Source organism: Artemia franciscana, chromosome 13 (assembly GCF_032884065.1).
Source record: "Artemia franciscana chromosome 13, ASM3288406v1, whole genome shotgun sequence".
Classification (NCBI taxonomy): Eukaryota; Metazoa; Arthropoda; class Branchiopoda; order Anostraca; family Artemiidae; genus Artemia; species Artemia franciscana.
In genome coordinates this window covers 11,814,429-11,834,305 of record NC_088875.1, presented here as the reverse complement: position 1 = coordinate 11,834,305, position 19,877 = coordinate 11,814,429, and the positions used below count along the sequence as shown (strand labels likewise).

The following is a 19,877-nucleotide window of genomic DNA, read 5'->3' as shown; positions in this document are numbered from 1 at the left end:
CTATTAAATAATCGACAAGAATGTATTATATGTCGAACTTACTGTTTTTCGAATAGTAAGCTTTATGGAAAATGTGGTTCTAACCCGTTTGTAGTGATATAGTTGCTACATTTGTTTTTGCCGTTCTATCAAAATCAAATCATGTGTTTTACTAATAAGCCGTTCTAACCACTAAAAATGTGGTTCTAACCTACTTTCTAGGGCTATAGTTGCTGTGTTTGTTTTTGCCGTTCTATCAAAATCCAATCATCGGTTTAACTAATAAGCCGTTCTAACCAGTGGTTCTAACCCACTTTCTAGGGCTATAATTACTGCGTTTATTTTCGCCGTTCCATCAAAATCCTATCATCGGATTTACTAATAAGCCGTTTGTATGTAAAACGTCGGTTTTACTTTGCGCTTTTAGGCCGTTCTTTGAAATGCCGTTCTTATTTCTTAGTTCGTTGTTCTTTAGAATGACGAACTGAGCATCATACTCCCTTTCAGTACTTTAGTTTTACCTTTGAGTGCCAAGTTTTAAAATAGAAACCCATGTAAGAACCAACTATCAACCAGTGCATTGATTTGTTTAACTTTCCAGCTGGAATTCATTGTCAGAGTCACTTTCTTCTCTAGCAACTCTAGTGCTTGTCTTGCGGCGTCCAAAAGTATATTTTCCATTTTTGTTGTGGTTGAAATTCAATATCGCTGATTAAAATTCTATCTGTGGTTGAAATTCTATCTGGCTAAAGCTTATAAGACGTTTTTTCAGTTAAAACGACGTTTTTACAGCAGAGAAATAAAATGCAATATAAGAGTAACCCCTGGTTCCCACTGCTGCGATTTCGATCAAAATCCTGCGACATGCGACAAATGACACAAATCGTGCGAGAAACAACGCAAAATCATCTGTTTTGCTACAATATCGGATGCGTTGAATAATTTCAACTCGTACGACAAATCGCATGCGTTGTTCTACTTAAAAAAAAACCGAAGTCATGGAGCTGATTGAAAAGCTATTTTTGGCTGCTAATTAATTTTGGCTATTTGTCGCAGCGACGCAATCGTCTACGTTTCTTTGTGAACCTCCATCAGATTCTGTCGTACGTCTGTTCCGCCAGAAAAAAATCGTGTCGGGATTGACGCAGCAGTGGAAACCAGGGGTAAGACCAAGAATGACGGGTGCCGAAAACGAACGCCGCTATTGACAGAAAGGTTGAGATGGCTAGGATACGTTTTGCGATGAAAGATGAGAGATTGCCATTTCGGCCAAGAGCAGGTTGTCCCCGAATTGAGTGGGAGGAGGTTGTAAGAAAGCACTTAAGGGGAATTGGTACTTCTTGGGAGGGTGTAAAGACGGAGGCTTTAAATAGATTGAGATGAAGAAGGAGCGTGTGTAGCTGTGTTGGCCTCAGGCGGCTTGGTGTTGCACTGACTTGTTAGTAGTAGTAGTAGATATCAATTATATTTTGTACATACTTTAATCAGAATATTTGAAGCGATAGATAAAATGAAAATGTGAAAACATCTAATCGAAGGGTAAAAATTTTAATATAGGCAGCGAATAAAATACAGTAAAAACTGGAAAAGAAAAGGAAAATTAAAACTAAAAAAACTGTTTTTCTTTTCTTTTTCTCGTCTAGTTTATTTTATGTTTTTTCTTCATTGATGAAAGTTTTCTGATATGCAACCAAAACAATACGATAACAAATTAATAACAACATGAAAGGTTTAACTAATAACTCAATTCTAAACAAAAAAAGATCAAAAAAGTATTATGTTAAAAAAGGAAAATCACAATTTCTTTGCCAATATATAGAAAAACTCAGAATAATCTGTTCATGCTTATTTCTGAAATCCAATCTTGATTCTTAGAATTTCACAGCCACCAACACTTTATTTAGATTTTTAAGAATTTATTTCATTGTGTTCTTCATCTCAGTTGGGCTTCAAACTACGGACTTCCCCTCTCCTACAGATACGGACTAATTATTTGCAATCAGGCCATGTGTAAGGTCGACAGGATTTCCCACTAATCTCTTGGGAGATTCGGTCTCTTTACCTTACCCACGCACCTCACGTAATGTGCAAATATATAGCCCAATTTATATTTTCTATGCATTTTACCATGCGTCATTTTTGCTTCAATTTAATACGTGCAAATTGAAGCAACTTAAACCACAAGTAAATTCTGGTGCAGGAAAACCCAAAAGATTCAACAAATTAAGCTGTTTTTCATTTCCTTTTCTCTTCTAGCCGTTCTTTTCTTATTCTCGTTCACAAATATTTCGTGTTGTGCAACCAAAATTTCCAGGCTTAGTTGTTTTTTTCTATTTTTTCACTTTGCTTATAAACGAAAAGTTCTCAAGTCTAAAAAATATTGAATTATTTCTGTATAGGTTGATTGCCCCCTATATGTAGTCCACGTTATGAGCATATCAGCAGCAAAAATAATTGCTGAAAAGCGTGCACAAGGAAATAGTGTCTTTGGAGAACCTATCGCCGCATCCTTGGCGACTAATGGCACTCACTATTGGGATCGTTGCTGGCGTCATGCCGCGGCTCATGTTATGGGGCCACCTTTGAGGCCAAACAAAGAAACACCAGATGTGTTAATGGATATGCTTGGAAGGTATAGAAAGGATAGTGTCATAGTGACTAACATTTTCGAACTAATCAAACTTTAATACTAATATAATGAAGGAATATGACAGTGTTTTATTCATCAAATTTCTTAAAACTCTGTTAGAGGAAACTGCAGTATCCCTATATGTGCAAAAACGTTTTCTTAAAGGGCTTAACTGACGCTAAAAAAGTTTTTCAAGCTAAAAACGGCAGGATTTTATCAAAATAAGCGTATTTACACCAATTTTCGACCTAGAAGTTTTTCTAGACACGCTCATTTGGAACATTTTTGTACTGACTTTCTCAAATTTGAAAGTTTAACTCAGAAAAAAAAAGAATGTTTACACTGAGTTTGTAGAAATGCTTGATTCAATACTACTTGAAATGGTAATTAAGTATTATACGAGAAACACTCGAGAAGTGAAGTTTGGTTTATGCTAATGAATCATACCTGAGTAAGATAAAAATTTAATTGTTTAGGAATAAATTTGGGCTATATATTTGTACATTAGAGAGGGGTAGCTGTTGGTAAAGCATAGTATATATTAATTACGTAACCTAAAAAAACTATTCTAGCATAACCTAACCGAAATACCGACTAAATATTTAATTAAAATATAGCTATCCATAGTCAGACACTACTCTATCACTATATATTGCAAAATAACCGGAATAAAAACCGGGTAATGTCTCGATTGTTTCTTGTATAATATTTTAAGTACCCTTGAAATTATAGTGATGGCTTATCATTTGTTTGGGGATCCACGTTTTACGCATTTAAAATTTTAGCCATGACTGCGCTTCCTTAAAAAAAAAAACAACCCATCTTATCATTTGCACGAGTCTTAAAATGGCAGACGAAAATAGTAAATCTGTCCAGACCTTTTGGGGGTATATTAGTGATACTACTTATGCTGAGTAAAAACGTGGTTAAACGGTTACCGAATCAATCATAAAATGACTCGTTGGAAGCTTGTTTTTGCCAAAACCAATGACCCGTTTAATTTAACAGTTCAGCGTCTTTGACATACTTATGAGTATGTTGGAAGACGTCCAAAAGAGAGGTCAATGTTCTGGAGAGAACTATTTGTTATTTCTGGAGAGAAAAATAGTAACATTTAAAAAAAACGTGTTAACTAACGTTGGGTAACAAATCTCGACTGCAAGGACAATATAGCACAGGAAAGACAAATAGCTGCCTCTCTGATACCTGATGAGTTCTTCTGTGTGAAATATTAAGCCAGTAAAAGGAACAAAAAGTTTATGAGTTAGAAGATTTTAAGAGGTAAACTCTATGGATGTGCCTACAGTCAGTGGAAGTGGAAAAAAAAATGAATGAATGTTTTGATTTTTAATGACTTGGTAGATCTTACCACCTGACTGGTAATACTGTTTGAGAAGCGGATAGATCCATCGTTAGTAGTCATTCAAAAGGCTTCATGTGATATTCTTTGTGTAACTGAGTTTCGGCGCCCGCATTTTTCCACTGTATCGTATTTGGCTCTTGAGATATTTAGAAATTTTTGTTTTTTTTCCAAAGAACATTACATCCCTCCCTCATAGAAACGTTAGATATGTTTGAATAACTAGAAAAGTCAGAAAAAATTCGAAATAGTTAGAAAATCGAATCTTTGCAGCATTTCATCTGTTATTGAATCTTAGACACCTAAGAAAGCCTTTTTTGAATAACCGATTGCCTATTAACAATAGTCCAAAAATATGGAACAGATTTTGGGGGGGCGGGTACTTGTCCCTCCCTAGATCTTGAAAATAATCTTGGGGTATAGGTGTAGATAAATGGTCTCCTAATGTTTTTCCTGGAAGGCTGCATTGACTGTCAAACAGTAGTTGGGGGCCAAATATAAACTAGAAGTCCAAATTAGAAAAATTGAAACTTGATGCTGTTTTTAATTATATATTTGGTATTATTATATTTATAATATTAAAATTATTTAACATTATTTAATAATACATTGATATACTGCGTATGAACACCTGTGTTAGTGGGAATGGTGAAATTGTTTCTTGGATGCCGAAACAGTTAGATATAACCTCAATTTAGATTTAATGTCCCTAACACCAGTAGTGACCCGAGATTATCATCAAAAAAGTTAGTTCTCAAATTGTTCTTCACATATTTAATCCTTGAAAATGTCTGTTCACACAAGTGTGTGGTTCCGAATATTGAGAGGTACCGTGATGCAAAAACATTGACATTGGCGAAGTCTTCTTTGGGCAAGAACTGGTAAAAACTCGAAAGTCCTTCTTTGAACTTGTCCCTGAAGAGGTCATTTGCTTGCAACAGCATGGCGTCAAGCTGCAGTTTATCGAAACAACTGGCTATTTTTGCTTCAAATGGATTTTGAAATAGCCTCAGTTCTTCTGCTTTGAATCCAAGTCTTAAAACCGCTCCGTAACCTTCACCTGGAAGTCTTTGCTGCTCTTGTATACAAATGATGTGGGGAGCTCAGCTTTTGCTTCAGCCATGAAGACCTTGCACTGCTGAAAGAGTGTCAACTTATACTTCTTCTTCTCCTTTGGATCTAAATCTTAAAACCACTCCGTAAACTGCACCTGGAAGTCTTTGGTGCTCTTGCATGCAAATGATGTGGGAGCTCAGCTTTTGTTTCGGTCATGGAGGCCTTGCACTGCTGGAAGAGTGTCAACTTGTGCTTCTTCTGCTTTGAATCCAAGTCTGAAAACCGCTCCGTAAACTGCACTTGGAAGTCTTTGCTGTTGTTGCATAAAAATGATGTGGGGAGCTCAGCTTTTGCTTCAGCCATGAAGACTTTGCACTGCTGAAAGAGTGTCAACTTTTACTTCTTCTGCTTTGAATCCAAATCTGAAAACCACTCCGTAAATTGCACCTGGAAGTCTTTGGTGCTCTTGCATGCAAATGATGTGGGGAGCTCAGCTTTTGCTTCAGCCATGGAAGCCTTGCACTGCTGGAAGAGCGTCAACTTGTGCTTCTTCTGCTTTGAATCCAAGCCTGAAAACCACTCCGTAAACTACACCTGGAAGTCTTTAGTGCTCTTGCATGCAAATGATATGGGGAGCTCAGCTTTCGCTTCAGCCATGAAGACCTTGCACTGCTGAAAGAGTGTCAACTTGTACTTCTTCTGCTTTGAATCCAAGTCTGAAAACCACTCCGTAAACTGCACCTGGAAGTCTTTGGTGATCTTGCATACAAATGATGTGAGGAGCTCAGCTTTTGCTTCAGCCATGAAGACCTTGCATTGCTGAAAGAGAGTCAACCTGTTAGCCTGTATTTGTTCCAAAAACAAGATAAGTGACCTAAAGACATTTATGCGGGTGTATAGATAATAAACTAGATTTTTCTCTCTTTGTAGTTTTAGGTTCTGAAGTTTTAATGTCTGCAGCAAAGGCCCTCTTCCAAACCCACTCATCATCAGACAGTAATAGCTGTGACCTGCTTTTACCTTCTAGGAAGTCGTGTATTTCCTTTTTTAATTCGAATACCTACTCAGAACTGTCTCACAACTTAGCCATCTTAATGCTGTGTAATATAGTAAATCTTGTTTTTAACATTTCCGTGAGCTGTCTACGGTTGAGCCAATACAGCCTTATTAAATTCACCATCTTGACCATAGGATTCAATACACTCCTAAGGTCCATATATTTTGCAAACAAAGCTTCCTGGTGAATAACACCGTGCAGGAACATTGGTTGTGGATTACGCTTCTTAACATCTTTTCTTAAGATGAAACATCATCTTTCCACTTTCCAGCCAAGCCTTCTTTTTGTGCCACTCATGTTTGTTCTTCCGTCAACAGTCAAGCAACTGAAGTTAGTCCATTCCAAGTTAAAATAAGCAATTTTTTTTCAATTCATTGAATATATCCTCTTCAGTAGCTGTAGCCTACATGCTTTGTGGGGAAGCATTTTGCTGGCCTAAAGTCTCACACAGGAGTTCCAACAATAGCCGTCCTTGCCTCTCTTGCACCAGGGGCGAACGCTTGATTAGCGCACCCCTTCTCTCCCATTTTTTGTATGCGATATGATTATAACCTTTAGTTTATTTCTTTAAAATTTTGCGCCCCTAAAATTTCTTCTCCCGGTACAAGCGCCCCCTCTGTATTTTCCCCTGAAATCGCCTCTGAGTCCCAATCAGGTTTTAAAAAGACAAAGCTATTAGGTTCCCTTTCCGGCAAAAGCTTAAAGAATAATCTTATTTGCTTAAAAAATTCCGCCAAAGGCACAAACCAATGAAAAATAAAGAAACTTTTTTGCCACGAAATTACAGAAAAGTAATGTTTCTTTAACACTGTTTAATTTCCGCTGTTGCCTTCGATTCCATAGTTATTGAAAGAATATGTTTTACATTAACATACTAACCTACTAACTCTTTCTAGGTTAACTGTCCTATTTTTATTGACAACTTGACCAGTAAAGCTGCTACAGATATAGTTGCAACTTTACGCAAGCAAGGGCATCAAATATTTAGCGGACCTCTTTCGGCAGCTTTAGGGATCACAGGTCTATCTCAATGGGATAGAGATTGGAAAGCTGCAGCTGCACTAGTTTGTAGTCCTCCCTTGAGGGTTGATCCAGATACCCCTGATTTCTTTATTGAACGTCTGGCTGTGTGAGTAATTTTAACTAATCTTATTTCCTTAAACAAACAATATACGTATTTTTATTGTTTATATGAATTTTTTTTTACCATAGGCCTAAAGCCTTTTGGGAGTAGGGGCGGTTCTGGCCTCTCTTGCGCCTGGGACAAAATCTTGATTAGCGTCCACCCTATATCCCAAAAAAATTCAAGTCAAATTTTAACAAAATTTTCGTTTATTAGCAACATTTTTCATTTGCTTAACTCTGACTTTTCTTACTTTATATGGGAAAAGATAAGGAACAAAAAAATTAAAATTTTGGATTTAATTTGCCTACACTTACTGCTAACTGTAGCCTACCTTCTACTATAATTCAATGAAAATGAACTTCCAAAAATTACGAAATTTTGCGCCCCAAAATTTCTGTGCCTGGGGCAAGTGTCTCCTATACCCCTCTCCGGCACTAAAACTGCCTCTGGCGGGAGGGTTTTTCATCTTTGGTATCGTTGTTATTTTCTTGTTTAATTTTCGTTTAATTGAATGTTTTATCTTTAAAGTTTTCGTTTATTAGCAACATTTTTCATTTGTTTAAATCTGACTTTTCTTACTTTATATGGGAAAAGATATGGAACAAAAAAATTTAAATTTTTGATTTAATTTGCCTACACTTACTGCTAACTGTACCTTCTACTTTAATTCAATGAAAATAAACTTTCAAGAGTTACGAGATTTTGCGCCCCCAAAATTTCTGTGCCCGGGGCAAGTGTCTCCTATATCTCCCCCCCCCCACCAAAATTGCCTCTGGGGGGAGGGTTTTTCATCTTTGGTACTGTTGTTATTTTCTTGTTAAATTATCATTTAGATTGACTGTTTTAATAAATTCTATACTTCTTTCTATTTATTTATCTGTAAATTTTCTCAAAAATTGAGCTATAATTTTTGTTTCTGATATTTGCCACATTAACATTTTCCTTAGTGCAAAAATGATCTAGATAGGTCACAACTTCAGGGAAATTTGTTTAAAGTCTTAATTTTGTAAAAACGGTTTTTCGTATGAATGATTTTACAAATACTTTAATAATTATAATAAATTTTTCTGAAGGTTAGTGTCTGGGCTCATATTACAATTTAATTTGATTATCGACGGTAAAGAATAATTTTTTTATATAAATCTGCAAAAAGGTTTGCTGAATAAAATAAAATAAAATCATAGTAGTCTTACAAAGGATTAAAAAAAATGTCCATCTGTTCACCGAGAAAAGCTCCGCCCCTGATACTGTTTTTCATAAGTCAATCTACTTACGTTTCGTTGAAAGTAATGTGTGCTAAATTTTAATTATTGATTAAAAGTGATATACTGTAGAATTCCTTGGTTAGGTAAAAATATATCTGAATGGACAATCTAAATTGAATTGATAATATGTAACTGGTGGTAACACCATCAAAAGAGTCTGGAAAATCTTGGCGCAGCATGGTCTTGGAAGCGCAAAATGAATTAAAAAACATAATGAAGTTTCATGATTTATAATACATGAAATATGAAAATGGTACTTTTCTAGCAAAAATACATTCTTTAAACCTTTTCCTCCAGAATTATGAAAAACTATCGAGTATTCAGCTGCAATGTTCGTTATTCTAACATTCATGTGTGAAGGAAGTTGTTTCATTGAGGGGGTAATTTGGAAAGAGGCCAGATTTTAAAAATGAAGCAAAAAATGAAAAGATTATGTTTGATTAAAAGTTTACAAACATTGAAGGGGAGGGGGGTCTATTGTTACTTCAAAAAGGTAATTGCTTTTAAAATTCAATTTATTGGTCAAACAACATGTCGGTCAGGCATAACACAAGACTTAAAACGTAAAGTGTGGGAAGACCCTAACTGAAGTCTAGCCCAGCTGTGTTGACAATGAGGTAGAAAAGTCTCTTTTAACTCTGTTTTATTGCGAAAGTTAATAAAGGTCAAAGTAATTTTTGCCGGTCAAAGAATATTTTTGTTTGCTTAATTTAAATCTATATAGTATGCCATTGTCTTGTTTTTATTTATTTTCGCAAGCAAGCTTGTTGCAGTTTTCTATTTTTTATTAATTTTCGTTTGGGTACATTGCTGAAAACTTTTTTTTGAATCTCTGACATGCTTGTACTTTTTGAAATATTCTAAATATTTTGGATTTTTTTTAGGAATGAACTCGGTTTTAAAATTCATGGCTAAATAATAATGGAACTAATTCTAAATATCTTGTCTAATAATTTAATTTGGTTCAATGTAAAGTTGCAAGCTAATAATGGCGTTAAGGAGCCTACTTCAGGGAGGTGTAAGAAAAGAATGTATAACAAATAAATGGGGAAAAATTTGAACAATTGTAAACCATGGCTACCACTCCTTCAGGGTGATTGGGGTGGTATGTTCCCCCTAGATTTTGAAAAATTTCTTTTTTGGGGGGTTATTTTTATTTATAAAATGCCTTCTTCAGAGATTTTCACTGAAAAAAAAAAATTCAAAATTTCCCCCTCCCCTGGATTACATTTTGTCCCCTTGTAAATTCTGAGAACTGACGCCACAACATTCCATGGATTGTCTTCGAAATCTCGGGACTTTATTCTTAATGGCTGGATTTTGGGAAAAGTATATGTATTAAACGTTACATTCTATAAGTATATCACATATAAACGTCATTATTATTTAATTCCTTGTTTTGTTTCAACTTTAGTTTCTTTTTTTTGCTAGTAAGTCTTGAGATTTTGTTGAATTCTCCGTGGCAACGCGGGTACAAACCAGAAAAAAGTTGAAACATTTTGACCAGGAACTCTGCTCAGTCGCCTTTAGCATAAAAAAATATATAAAATAGATTTAAATATGCCAACCCATATAAAATCATTTTGTTTTATTTCATATTAAATCAAGACACAAAAGTCAAGAATTCTATTTAAAGAAATTCTATTGCCAATTAGCATCTCACTGAAAAAAAAAAAAACAAGATGTAATTTTAATTTCACAGAAAATTTGCGGACAAAACACCAAATGAATCAGCCAATTGAAAACTTTGTTTCTCTGATCTGCATAAAAGAAACCGCTTTCTTGTATTTTCTTGGGTTGTTTGTATTTCGTTATGGCTTTAAACGTCAAATGAAACCAGGACAAAGTTTTAATGTCAAGCCTGTCTTTTAAATAGTAATATTAGTAGTGATGTAGTGTTTGCAAAAGGTTTTTTTTTTTTTTTTTTTTTTTTTTTTTTTTTTTTTTTTTTTTTTTTTTTTTTTTTTTTTTTTTTTTTTTTTTTTTAATTCATATGAAAAGTTGGGGAATCATTACTTAAGATAGTATTTAAGAGTAACTTGTAGTGGACCAAAACTTCCAATTTGACTCAATAATTTTATTGTGTGCACTTCTTTAATGGAAACAATATTTGATAATGCGAGTCCAAATTTCCCAGCAAGCGATTTTAATTGCAAAAAAAAAGAAAGTCAGAGGTATGATAGCCCGACATGCTAAAAGACGTATTTCTAATGCGTTCTTATTGAATGGAAGCAAGCGGTATTGTTCATCTTTTGTGCCAGCTCGCCGCGTTTCCTCCCTCGAAACACGCTGGTTAACGGTGGTGTCAATTCACGAAAATATAGAGGGGTGAAATGTATTTACCATTAGGGGGCAGGGTTGGATGTAAAGCTTTGATGAATCAAGGCCTAAGTGGTTTTGCCGCTCCGCTTCTGCGTGATATTCACGGAAGGTTTCCAACATTTGGGGATAGTGGAAGCACTGAACAGACCGCGTTACTAAACTATGAGAGGTAATACCGAACTCTCAGCTGCCATTCTTAGGAGACATCTGACAGTTTATAAGTGTCCAAGGAATTCTGTATTGCTTTAAAATCACTTTTTGTGAATAGACAGCGCGGTGGAGTGCACATGGCACTTTGACAATAAATCACATCAGTGCAGTTTTTCAGAAAACAAAATCACTGATAGTTTTTTTGCGCCTCCTGCCATTGTTTGACCTCAGGCCCTGGCCTCGTAGGGGAAGGAGAATTTTACATTAAAAAAATTAATTAAATACAAAAAAAGCATTTTTAAATGAAGAGGCTCAAAAAAGTGCCTCCAAAATCTGGAGGGATGAATCCCCCCCCCTCTCCCCTGCTTTTTCAATGGACGCCCTTGGTGGTGGACTTTCAAGAGAACTACTCAAGCAGGTAAATTTTGCACTTTAAATTTGTCGTTTGCTTCTATGGAAAAGGATTGTTCTGTCGAAGAACATGAAGAAATTTTTGATAAACACCCTCCTAAAACCGATCTTAAGATTATCATGGTTATCCAAAACGGGGATTATCCGCTAAAATTGGTTATCCAAACCATGCACAATTTTAATAGTTATTAAATTTATACCCTACTAACTATTTCAACCACGAAACAGCTGAGTTTCGTGGTTGAAATCTATAAAATATGCTCCATTAGTGCAACTAATGAGTAGTTTGTGGTTTAGAGTTTAAATACTAAATTAGTAATTTAAATGGTAGGGCACAACAATTGTTTGTAAAACAAGGGAACAACAATAGGGCACAACAACAGTCTTAAATTCAAGATTTTCCGAAACAAAATTGACAGCATTTCTTTTTCTTTTTTTTTGTCATTGCAGCAGTATATTTTAAAGGCAACGGATAGAAGGTCCCCAATCTTCTCTTCATATCTGATAATGAAAACTCAATTGCTGCACTAAAAATATGCTGGATATGGCCCTGCTAACATTGATTAATTAGTTATTTAAATAACTTTTCCATTATTTGTTTTAACTAAAATTAGCACTAATTCTTTCTGTCCATTTTTAGAAATGACTTGCAAACAACTGGAACAGACCACTGCACATTTTCGTCTGCACAGAAAGCACTTGGAAAAGACGATTTTACCAAAATCCCAAATGGAGTCAATGGTGTAGAAGAGCGACTTATGCTGCTCTGGGACCGTGGTGTAGTTACAGAGAAACTCACCCCATCTCGATTTGTCGCTGTTACTAGCACAAATGCAGCAAAAATATTCAATCTTTATCCCAAAAAAGTAAGTGTTTCTTAATTTCTCATAAGGACGAGAAAAAATTGTATTTATCGCCAAAGCATAGAAAAAACGTACGAGAAGTATAAAAAAGAATAGTTACCAGACAATGTGTAATAGATACATAATTAAAAACTTTTTTGTATACTGATCAATGGTCTACGTTGCGCATGTACTGATATCCTGATTCACTGCCTTTGGCTGGGAGTGTATTGCGTGGTTGGGAAAAATCATCAGACGCTTCCCGTGTTTTCCCCCCAGATTTCACCAGGTACCCTTTTAGTGCTAGGTAGACGCTGGTTGAGCTTACAGAGACACTCCATTGATCTTCGTTCCAAACCGAATAACAAGCTGCACTAGGACTCGAACCCCTGTCCTCAAGATTTCAAGTCTAGCCCTCTGACCACTCGGTAAGGACGGCTCACCATTTGCCTATCAGTAATTGATAGACGTAGAAATAAAAAAAAAAATTGAAAAAACTAGAAAGTTTGCCTAGAGTAAAGAAAAAGACATTGCAGTTTCCGACAAAACATAGCAAAAAAAAAAAAAACAAATACCATAAATTTGTAAAAGCCACCTTCATATTTGGTCACACCGGTCAATACCTGATGAATCAGTAGTATTTTAGACACTACGATAAAGCTAATAACTACCACATTCTTTTGCCAGAGAGAGCTGGCGCTCAGCTGGTATCCTGACCGAAGCAAATAACAGAAATGGAAGAAAGGATGTCCAATCTGTTCACCCCCCCCCCTCCCGACAAAAAAAGAACAATTTATACATGAAACTTGAAAGAATCGAAAAAATGGGAATAATCTGGAAGGTAATCTTAAACCTTCTAGAAGCATGTTCATTTTGTCCGTTTTTCTATTTTACCATAAATATATTTCATATGATACATTCTAAAACATTTATTGTCTTACGAATAACCCAGAGTAAAATACGTCCACACATTCTTAAGTAGTATTTTGATCAAAAATATATTTTTTACTTGTACTGTAATCCTTGTATTTTTATTTATACAGGCACCAAACACAAGCATAGGTATACATATGCAGGGTCGCCCCTTCAATTTTTGAAACCCTTTATCATGCCTTTGGACAAATACCGCAAGAGGAAAAAAGTTCTTTCTTCTGAAATGTTTCCTGTGTGTATTGCTAAACTGACTATAGACCATTAAAAATAGGCACGAAAGTTGGAAATTTTGTGTAAGTTGCCCCCTTTTTTCAAAATTTAATAATTTTAACAGAAAGGACAAAAGAGTACTGCTTTCTTTAGATGCATTCATTAGTCATTGTTTTGTCAAAAAGGTTACCTCGGATAGTGTAAATGTAACCTGGGGAAACATTGAACTTTACGATCACCTTTCCATTCCTTCACCCCACCATAAGATAAACTAACCTTCTCCTAATATCTAGTGTGTAACTTTGCCTAAATGAATAAAGTCTATATGAACAAATATAGGAAAATATAGCCTAAAAATCAAACACTTAATACAAAGATGTAGCTTTAGGAGGATTCACCAACGTTGTCTTTCTAAGCAAAGAATTAGACAATACCATTATAAATATAGATTTTTTGAGGTTTTAGACACGCCTCCTCCCACATCAAGAATATGTACTGGCCCCTTCTAATTCATAAGATTTCACATAAATGAGGAAAGTCTATTATGAGAAAATCTAATCGAATTTACCCCAAAAGCTAAGTCAATTGAAAAAATATCACCAGAGGGGGAGGGGGGAAGTAAAAGAAAGTAGTCTTTCAAGGTAAAAAATACGACATGTTGGCAATACCGGCATAGATCTTGGCGATATTTTGCAAAATCTCTGAAGCATGCATCTATTTTTCTTTCTAGTTCTTTTCAGGCTGCTTGTTCATTGCCTTTTTCCCCATTTTTTAACATAAGTTATAATATTTGCTGCGTAAATTTAATAATACTCATCAGTGTCACTTGACGCAAGGTAGTTTTGAGATAGTCTATTCAGCGGAGAGAAGTACGTCGTCTACTTCTTCTACAACTCAGGCAAAATAAAGCTGCACTGGGCTAATTCAACGATACGGTGGTTTTACTAATAATAATTATACGGCAGATATAATAATTATTTTTTATTTATGACCTTCTATACAAACACTTAGCCCCGTTTTCAGCCCCCTCCCCCTTCTAAAAACAGGTTTTTTTGAAAAATTGGAGTAAAAAAATGAAAAACAAATCACAACATTAAATACATAAAACAACGCTATGAATGGCATGGATACGGGTTCGATTCCTGGCGTAGTTGGTTATTTGGTTTAGGACAAGGGTCAGTGGCGTGACTCTATAAGCTCAGCCAGAGTCGACCTAGATTTAAATGGTACCTGGAGAAATCTGGGGAAGGTAAGCAGGAACGGTGTGCGAAAGCACAGGATGGCCAGCCCCCAACCACCCATTGCACTTCTTGGCTGAAGGGTCACGAAACGGAGACCAGCACCGCCGGTTTGCACCTTGGGGGTCTAGTGCCGTTATACTTACTTTACATTACAACGCTATGAATTATGCAGCTGACGAATCTGCAGTCGATATAGCTTCAGTTTTGTCATTGGCTTTTGCTAACAGTCTATCATGAAGTGTGATAGGTTTACTTCTAGTATCGAAGCATCTTACCCTATAGTATCCTATGGATATTGTAAGACACCCATCATATAGTTTCCTAATAGTGTTTCACCTATCTCATAGTATCCTCATATCTATATATTACCTAATAGTATCCTTACCTTATATGTAATGAGAAACTTATAGTATCTTAATATCTGATCTCTTAAACTTAATGCCGAGTTTTATAATAATAATAATATAATATATTCGCAAATTTGATGGCAGGCCGTTAAGCCTCTACAAAGATATGCCCTGAAATGAATTTAGTTTCTGCTTTTTAAAGTTGAAGTAACTGACTTTCAATGTTAATTGACCTTGCTACAAGTTATACTACAAGTTAAAAACAACACGTTTATTTATAAGTCGATTCTTCTCACTCCTCTTTCTGTCTCTACTATCTCCTCCTCTCTTTTTTCTCTTCGCACTTTTTTCAGGTTGACACTAATAGTATGTACATACAGTCAATTTTTTTTTTCGAATTAGAAAAGTGTGTCTTGTTTTTGTTTTTGTTTTTCGAATGTTTTGCTAAAGGACATGTCCACATTATTTTCGTTTGGAAAAGGGAATGAAACGGTTTTTAGTAAGCAGGGTTGCCGAATATAGTATGAAAGTACTATTTTTAGCACTTTTTGATCGGAGTAGTACTTTTTGAATGGTTTGTGTGAAAGTAGTGCTCTTTAATCCTAAAATGAACCCCTTTTCAGTAATTTTTCAAACCAACTGCAAATTATTTCGTGCCGTCGTGGACTTCTCAGTTTTGCTACATTGTGCACTCGCTATTTGGGTTTTCTTGAACTACATTTTTTAGTACTTTTTTTTCAAAGTTGTACTTTGTGGTGGTTCTAATTAGTATGATCAGTTTTGTTCTAATGGCAACTCTAGTTGTAAGCTATGTTTTGCATTGCAGGAAGAGATTGGCAGCAAGTGTCTCGTTTCAAAGCATAAAATTTTATCATTGATTTTTATATCATGCTATCAAATTCCATGGTATATTTGAAGTTCTAATTAATTGAATTTAGAAAACTAAGCCTAGAATAATTCGGAAGTCTTTTGTCCACTTTTTTTCTGGTACTGTATTTTAATTAAAAATTTCCCTTTGTTTTCAGGGTGTGATCTCTGTAGGCTCCGATGCAGACATTGTAATTTGGAACCCGAACAAAAGTAAAGTTATCTCCGCTCAGACACATCATAGCAAATGTGATTTTAACATTTTTGAGGTAATTTCCTTTTTTTTTTCTTTTGGGATCATTCCTGAATTTTATCTAGTGAATATCCAGTATTATACGTCGCCCCCTACTCCCTCCCAATGCTCTATATTATATAAATATGACTAAACAGAGATTTTTATTGAAATTAGTTTTAAAAAGAAAAGTCTTTGCAGTTTTATCTGCTTTTAAAATCCTTAACATTTCTCTTTATCTTCCATTTCTCTTTATCTTTATCTGAATTCAAACAGGATCTTTGAACATTAACCTCTTAGGAGAGATACTAGATCATAAGCATGAGCCTGAGTGTACCAGAATGCCATTCTATTGGATTCAACAGACTATTCGTGACAATGCTCCACATATGGAGTTAATTTACTCGTCCCTGAGGGCAACTGTTTAGACCAGTCCCTGACTCTCTTTAATTGCATGACCATTTTCAGGCTCATGGGTATATGGGAATATCATTTTAATGTAGATTTACTCATTTCCCTTCTCACTTGGATATTTCTATGGATTCAAACGTAGTCTTGTCAAACGTCTCTTCTATGTCTTAAATATGCCTAAATTACACTCCTTACTTCTCAGAGATTGCTGTATACGCTATACTAGTTCGTGTACAGCTGTTTCTTGGGAGTTTTATAGGCCATCTGCGTTTTTACGAGTCAAAATTTGGTCCTTGGATTAGTGTTCAGGTATAAATTTATTAATTCTTCCGTTAGTTTCAGTCGAGGGATGCTAGTGTGATCAGTCTGTAAAAGATGGGATTTGGAATATCATTCTTCTCAGGATTAGGTATAAAAACCCTTTTTTTGTGCTTTCTGCTATATCTTTTTGGGGTTCCTCTTAAACGGGTAGAAAGTTATAAAGTAGCTTTTTTGACTTATAAAAACACTTTGTGCTTTCTGCCATATCTATAAAATATAGCCTAAATTGAGGTTCCTCTTAAAAGGATAGGAAGTTATTATTAGCTTTTTTGACTTATATAAACACTTTGTACTTTCTGCCATATCTTTAGAATATAGTCTAAATTGGGGTTCCTCTTAAAAGGGTAGAAAGTTATTAATAGCTTTTTGACTCAGTTCTCCCTTACAATCCGAGATGCCAGCCTACCTCTAATTTTGGGTTACTTTTTTAAGCTGGCTTATGGCTATTTTTTTAACATTTACATGTTTTTCAAGCATGCGATTCGGAGTTTCTTCTGGGTCTTTTTTATATATATATATATATATATATATATATATATATATATATATATATATATATATATATATATATATATATATATATATATATATATATAACCTACCGCTAGCTAATACATTACCTGTGCGTTCCTTAGTCACTATAACCTACTATTTCTTTTTCCCCGTCTATCCATTCACCCTATCCTTTCTGAGGTTTCAATCGGTTAACTTACTTTACAAAAATTTCTCTGTAATTTCTTACTGTCTACGACAGCGGGGGACTGCTCTCTTCATACTATAATAAAACATGTTTTCACTTCATATAAACTCTCTCTAACCATAATATATATATATATATATATATATATATATATATATATATATATATATATATATATATATATATATATATATATATTTATATTCTTGGATTTTGTCAGCGTTGCTAGTCAAATTTTTCAATTTAATACAAGGTTTGATGATGATACGTTAGGTTAGATTAGATTAGCTTTGGTTAGACGAGGTTAGGTTGTGTTAGGCTGGCTTACGTTAGGTTTTTAACCCATTCATGATATTTAGAACCAAATTTGACCTAATCTAATCTAACTTATTCTACCCTAATTTTAATCTAACACAATCAAACCTAACTTTAACTCTTACCATCATAGGTTGCATAAGACTGAAAAAGCTGACTCGCAAAGCTAATTGAATTGAAGCAGAGAAAAAACATATTTCGGATATACATTTATCTACAATCTTCTTGATCCATCTTGAGTGTACCATCCACCTTTGGGAAGGTTCCCAAGTAGATGGGGATGTCATTTTTTTAGAGCCTTTAATAGCTTAATGATAGCTTCTGCTGGCCCTAAATATTCGCAAGAAGTTTGATTTGGGGCTCTTTTTGCTTTCCTTTTTTTCTTTTTAAGAAGTTTCACTTGTTTTTTCTATTAATCCCTGTCTCCGGGATAATTCGTTCGGGTGGTAATTCTTAGTATCTCTCGTGTCACTTTTCTTTTTGAAATAATTCTAACGTCCCACAACTAGTTATTGTCTCCGCATCCACCACTGGTATCAGAGGGTTTAGTGTATCTTTGCCTCCCTGTCCAGATGTCTCTCAGTTTCAACTGGGCTGGATGCCAGACTCCTAAGGTTTTTGGTTAGTACGTATATAAGACTATATGTTAGCCATTTGTTTTCTTTGTATCTCTCCTTAGCTTCTTTTACTGTTGGGATACATCTACATTATTACATCATTCTTGTTACATCATTCTTACATCCAATATTCGATGCTCATTCGATACATCGTATTATATTTGACACTCGCTGCACATTCAATACACCTTATTACATCTGATATTCGATGCTCATTCGATACACCGTATTATTATTTGACACTCGCTGCACATTCAATACACCGTATTACATGTGATATTCGATGATCATTCGATACACTGTATTATATTTGACACGGTACACATTCAATACACCGTATCACATCTGATATTCGATGCACATTCCATACACTACAATATTGGATGGTCTGAGCTCGCTTACGTGGCACTCTCTAATCAATCTTTCATACCGGGAACATATTTCGTGAAGTCTAACACATTTTTTCTTCTTCTTCACGGACAATTAGTTGAATCCTCATCTTGTTGCTAATTCAAATTCTGACTTCAAAAATGCGGAGTGGCTGAAATTTTCAAAAATGTTGTTGCATGGAGATAATGATATCAACATTTATTAAAAGATATTGAACTGCTCTTAATTTAATGCTTTATTCTGCTTTTTTTTGTATGGTTGTAGACGTTTTACTAAGTTTTGTTGAACTTATTCCATTTACATAATAATTTCGGCATTTGGGCAGTATTTGATATACCCCTCTTTGACAAGTAACTGAGATCCGATATTTACCAAAATAAAAGAGATTCAGTCTTGGGTTACTTTTAAGAATAACGGACACATTACTTTGTAGAAAAACCTTTTCTAATTATGTGGTAACTTTCAGATTGTACCTCCCGTACACACAGTGGTGATGACACTCTTTTTTAGCAACTAAGGATTATAGATTTAACTTCTTTGTGGTATCATATTATATCGGTATATGTCTATTATATTATCTCTTTTCTTATCAAACAGTTCGTGGTAACGAACTGTAGTAAGGAGCAACCCGGCACAATAGTAACCGAAACTCTAAAAAACAGAGTTTTGATACCAATATACACATGAAAAGAATCTGATTTTTATGTTGATTTTAAATATATAATTTTCATAAAGTTTGTATTATTTTATAAAGTAGAGTTATGAGAAAGTGTCAAACTTTATCGTAAAGAGAGGGGCGCTGAGGAGAGGACAGTCCCCTTCATATACAGAAAATTTCTATTCGTCTTAAGTTTTAATGTCGCTCCTTACTTTCAGTTAAAAAGCGTGTTTTTTTTCGTTTAAAATGTAAATAAAGTAGAATTGAGAGAAAGAGTCAAACTTTAGCGTAAAGAGCGGGGCGTTGAGAAGGGAACAGCCCCTTTCATACACGGAGTTATTTCTGTTCGTTTTAAGTTTTAATGTCGCTCCTTAATTTCAGTTAAAAAAATCTTTTTTTTTTTAATCAAACAGTTCAAGGTAACGAACTGTAGTAAGG

At 34.9% G+C, this 19,877-nt stretch overlaps 1 protein-coding gene across 4 annotated transcripts in view; it reads left to right on the top strand.

The window, feature by feature from the left end:
• Nucleotides 1–19,877, top strand: part of LOC136034528 (dihydropyrimidinase-like) — a 255,283-nt gene that overhangs the window by 217,553 nt on the left and 17,853 nt on the right. For 3 of the 4 annotated variants that reach the window (XM_065715756.1, XM_065715754.1, XM_065715757.1), the window contains 3 exons: nt 2,379–2,611; nt 11,996–12,221; nt 15,954–16,064. In XM_065715756.1, coding sequence (XP_065571828.1) covers nt 2,379–2,611; nt 11,996–12,221; nt 15,954–16,064 — 570 coding nt within the window. Of the gene's footprint in view, nt 1–2,378; nt 2,612–6,977; nt 7,211–11,995; nt 12,222–15,953; nt 16,065–19,877 lie in introns of all 4 variants that reach the window. The other variant, XM_065715755.1, reaches the window with a different exon arrangement.